Source organism: Microtus ochrogaster, unplaced genomic scaffold, assembly GCF_000317375.1.
Source record: "Microtus ochrogaster isolate Prairie Vole_2 unplaced genomic scaffold, MicOch1.0 UNK77, whole genome shotgun sequence".
In the NCBI taxonomy this organism is placed as follows: domain Eukaryota; kingdom Metazoa; phylum Chordata; class Mammalia; order Rodentia; family Cricetidae; genus Microtus; species Microtus ochrogaster.
In genome coordinates this window covers 959,516-964,546 of record NW_004949175.1, presented here as the reverse complement: position 1 = coordinate 964,546, position 5,031 = coordinate 959,516, and the positions used below count along the sequence as shown (strand labels likewise).

The 5,031-nt window shown below is 39.8% G+C and overlaps 1 protein-coding gene across 1 annotated transcript in view; it reads left to right on the top strand.

The window, feature by feature from the left end:
• The window catches only part of Prkdc (protein kinase, DNA-activated, catalytic subunit), a 174,764-nt gene that overhangs the window by 28,149 nt on the left and 141,584 nt on the right, over positions 1-5,031 (top strand). Inside the window, exons 22-23 of the mRNA XM_013354879.2 lie at positions 2,683-2,789; positions 3,525-3,615. Of these exons, the coding sequence (XP_013210333.1) occupies positions 2,683-2,789; positions 3,525-3,615 (198 nt within the window). The remainder of the gene's footprint in view (positions 1-2,682; positions 2,790-3,524; positions 3,616-5,031) is intronic.

Sequence of the window (5,031 nt, the reverse complement as noted above, 5' to 3'; positions counted from 1 at the left end):
TCCGCCTGCCTCTGCCTCCCAAGTGCTGGGATTAAAGGCTGTGCCACCACCACCCGGCTTGGATGCATTCCATAAATAAAATTGCAGTGATAATAAAGTTAGATTATTAGTATTCTTTCCAACTTATGAAGTTTCAACATAGAATATTCAAAATCTGTTTGATTTTTCTTTTAATTTGTCCTTTCTTGGATGATTAATTTTGTAAACTGGAAGGAAACTGAAGTGAGTATTTTTTTTGAGATTATAATTTAATTACAAGATTCCTTCCTTTCCTTTTCTCCCTCCAGATCCACCAATATGCCCTTCCCCACTCTCCTTCAAATGCCTGGCCTCTTTTTTTCACTAACTGTTATTGCATGCAGATATGTATATGTACATATGTACATACATGTATATTCCTAAATATAACCTGTTGTTTATATACTGTTACTTGTATGTATATTATTATGGCTGACCATTTGGCACTGAACAACGAATTGGTGTGCTATTCCTTGGGAAGACCACCCCTCCCAACTTTTCTCAATTGCATGAAATTTCTTTTATAGGGTTGAAGCTATGTGGACTTTTCTCTGTTCAGTTTGACATATTTGTTAATGTAATTCTTATTCAGTTAATATTAGTCCAGTCATGTTGGTGAAGTCTTTATGTGTGTAGCTTCTGCTATTGCTAGATGACATGATATTATAGCAAAACTTACTGATCCTCTTTTCTATGGTATTCCCTGAGCCCTTGGTGTGGTAGTGCTTTGTAGATGTATCCATTGGAATTAGTCTTCAAAATTCTGCATTATGATTGGTTGTGGTTTTCTGTAGTAGTCTGTCTATTGCAAAGACAAATTTCTCTGGTAAAGGTTGAAGACTATACTTAGTTGTTGTAAAAGGACAAGTGTTTATAGTTTGTTGTTAAGGATTATGCTGGTTTAGTAAGTTAGTGACTTCACTGGCACTGAGTAGTTAGCGAGGTTTTTAGTACCAGACTGGCACCCCTCTCGTGTTGTATTTTATAAACATTATTATATACTGTAACTTTAAGCATCGCATGTTTTGGGCTTTTCTAATGTTTTCTCGTGATCAGGTTCAGGTTAATGAGGTGGTGTTCCTCCCTTGAAACCCGTCCTACTCTCAAGAGTTTTCTCACTTTTCCTTAATGAGTTTAAATGTGTTCTACTTGGAAAAAAAACAAAAAAAAAGGATAGGTGTTTGAGATAGCGCAGTGGTCGGTAACCTCCTAGGCTTATGACCTCAGTTCAATCCCCTGGACCCACATGGAGAGAATCAAGCATGTTGTCTTCTGACCACTACATGTATGCTGTGACACATGTGCCCACTACCATAAAAATCACAGCTCTCATCATCTTTTGTTGTAGTTGTTTTGGGGGGGTTGGTGGGGTAGAACAGGGTTTCTCTTTGTAGCCCTGACTGTCCTGAAACTCGCTCTGTAGACCAGGCTGGCCTTGAACTCACAGAGGTTCACCTGCCTCTGCCTCCCAGGTGCTGGGATTAAAGGTGTTCTCCATCAATGACCGGCTTCTCATAGTTCTCATCTTCAAGGAAAGTAAGAGATAGTTTATTCTGGAACCATATTGAGTGACTATGGACTGGGAACACAGCTTTAAGTTACCCCAAATTTCATGTTCCAGTATGGAAGCAGTTTCACAGTTTTTATAGTTTTATGGAACAGAAAAAGTAAAATATCGCAAGCTTAAAATACAGAGAGAGGTGGTTCCAGAGAGATGGGAGAAGCATCCCATATGCCCCAGATGCTCTCTGATGTCATTCTTAGCATGTGGATTGTAGAAAGAAGTTGCTTAGTGAGCCAAAGGTTCTAAAAGGTTTTTATGTATTGTCACAAGATAATAGTTCTGATGAGGCAGAGTGGCATTCTGGTGGGCCAGAGTAGCCCAGGATAAAGTAACCAGCCTCTGGCCTGCAACACTCCACCTCTCCGTGGTACTGAGATTCTAATCAGCCAGTCGTTCTCTGTAGCCGGACTCCTTTCAGGAGTCTTCATCCACCGTCCACCCCAAGTAAAGGAAATTATTGCTCCTCTTGAAAGCTTCTCCCACAGTAGTTTTAGGGCCTGTTCATTCACAGTTCTTCCTGAATTGTTTATTGCTGTGATAGATACAGAATTATAGATTCTACTTCCATTTCCCTTTTCCCTCCTGTTTGGACATAAGGAGATTCTTAAGTTTTCAAGGATTTGATTATGAGGCTTGGATTGTTATAGATCTGGCTGTGTCTAAGGTGGGGGGGGGGACACTAACTCCTGCCCCTACAAAATGGTTCAGGCTCTTTTAAGTACAGGTTTACCCAAGCCCAGTAGAGCTCCTTCTGATGGTCAGTGATATTCAAAAAACAGCTAATCTAAATATTTTTTGTTCTAGAGGGACTTTTTTTGAAGATTTATTCATTTATTATTTCTGTCTGCATGTCTGCCTTCATACCAGAAGAGGGCACTATATCTCATTACAGATGGTTTTGAGCCACCATTGGTTGCTGGGAATTGAACTAAGGATCTCTGGAAGAGCAGCCAGTGCTCTTAGCTGCTAAGTCATCACTCCAGCCCTTGTTCTAAAGTTTAAGTTTTGAAATCATATTTTAAATAACCAAGACCTTAATGTTTCTATTTCACAATGTAGTACGAGTGATCTTAAGATCTTGTTGTTGTTTACTCCCTTAGATGAAACCAAGAGCCTCTGGGAAGTATCAGCACTTTCTCGAGCTGCCCAGAAGGGATTTAATAAAAATGTATTGAAATATCTGAAAAGGACAACAAATATTTCACCAGTAAGCAATCCTTTGTCTTTGCTTTCCCTTAAGTCACTCCCTGGTACCACCTTCTATCTCAGTCACTGCTCTGTTGCTGTGAAGAGACACCATAACCACAGCAACTCTTACAATAAAAGAAAGCTTTCAATTCAGAGTGAGTCCATTTTGGTCATGATAGGGAGAATGGTAGCACACAGGCAGACATGGTGCTGTAGAAATAGCTGAGAGTTCTCCATCTGGATCAGCAGGCAGCAGGAAGAGAGAGTCACGACTTGTGAGCTCTGTGATTTCTATGAATAAAACAAAAGCCCTCTGCACTAGTGTAAAGCAGGCTCAATCTTTGGAGGGTTTTGAAGACTAATTTTCATAAAAGTACGTTGTTTTTAACATAATGTTGGGGTAGTGTTTTTTTTAAATGATACCTGTTTTAAAATTTTAATTTCTAATGCAGTATTTAAGAGTGTGACCCATATAAACAAAAGATCTTTGGGAGTTCTTGGTACTCTTTGTAGAGTCTAAAGAGTCTTCCACAAACATTGGCGCTGCTGGCCTTATGCTGGACTGCTATCTGCAAAACAAAAAGAGATACAACTTCTTTAATGAATTCTCAGTAACATTGTAGTACTACTGGGTAGGATTTAATTAGCTATTAGAAGACATTAACAATAGATATTCTTTCCTCTTCCCTTTAATTTCTAAACTGATTTATCATATAAGTATAATATATATATTTTGTACTTTTTTTTTTTTCAGGATGAAGCGCTATCTTTAGAAGAAATAAGAATTAGAGTAGTACAAATTCTGGGATTTCTAGGAGGACAAATAAACAAAAATCTTGTAACAGGTAAGCTTTTCCCTAAAATAACCCTGTAGATACACTTGTACTGAGAGTTGACTAGGTGCCTGTGTACCTGTCGGCAGCCTCTCCAGCCACGGTTTTGGTGATTTCAGAGTCACTGGTCGTGATAGCCAGTGTTCACAGCATTTCCCACATGTTCTGCTGTAGTGCACACCACATTGGGCTACCGTAGCATACTCTTCTAGTTCAGATTTTCTCTAAACTGATAAAGTTTAATTTGCCCTGTCTGATCATATTCAGAATATGAAATTATACTCAGAGTACAGCACATACTTTCTCTTTTATATGTCTTTTCTTTCTCTTTTTGAGAAGAGTGACCCATGAACCCCTGCCTAACTAGCTGACCTGGACCATGCTATATAGACTAGACAGGCTCAAACTCTCAAAGACCTCCTGCTTCTACCTCTTGAGTCCTAGAATCGAGGAGTGCGTAACCATGCTGGGCTTTCAAAGACTTTTTAATCTTTGCAGACACCACCTTCTGGCCTTAGGTGAGGACAGCCCCCACCAACAGTAGCCACCATGAGAGAAGGTTAAATTTAATATCATTTTTTTACTTTTTAAAAGAATTTATTTATTTTTCATATTTTGCCTGAATGGAGGATGTATATGTATCACATTCATGCCTGATGTCCATGGCAATCAGAAGAGGGCATCTGATACCCTGGAACTGGAGTTACAAATGGTTGTGAGGCGTCAGGTGGGTGCTGGGAACCAAACACAGGTCCTCTGCAAGAGTAACAAGTGCTGTTCTTAACAACTGAGCCCCCTCTCCAGTGCTGAACTTGACATTTTAATATGTGAATATTTTAGAGTGTTTTTGTATTATTAAAAACTCAGCTGATTTTATTTTTGAAGTTCCGTGTTAACTGGAGACTTTTAGCTACTTAGAAAATTAGAACCGTACTTGTAAAGGATTTTCCAGAGGAAATTTTGGTGGTACCTGTGTATGTGGAGGCCTGAGGCTGATGTCAGGGGTCTTTCTTGATCATTCTCCACCTTATTCTTTGAGGTGGGGTCTCATGTAAATGAAGGACTCGCCTGTACATCTAGTCTAACTAGCCAGCTTGCTCCAGGTATCTATCTCAGTATTGGGATTATAGGAAGACTACCAACGTTCACACGATATTTACATATAGGCTTGCAGTCTGAACTCTGGTTCTCATGCTTGTATGGAAAATATTTTATCCACTGAACTATCTCCTTAGTCCCTTTAAAAGAGTTTTGTTTTATTTTTTAAGAAAAGGTCTTAGGGCCGGGCGGTGGTGGCTCACGCCTTTAATCCCAGCACTCGGGAGGCAGAGGCAGGCGGATCTCTGTTCGAGGCCAGCCTGGTCCACAAGAGCTAGTTCCAGGACAGGCTCCAAAGCTTCAGAGAAACCCTGTCTCGAAAAACCAAAA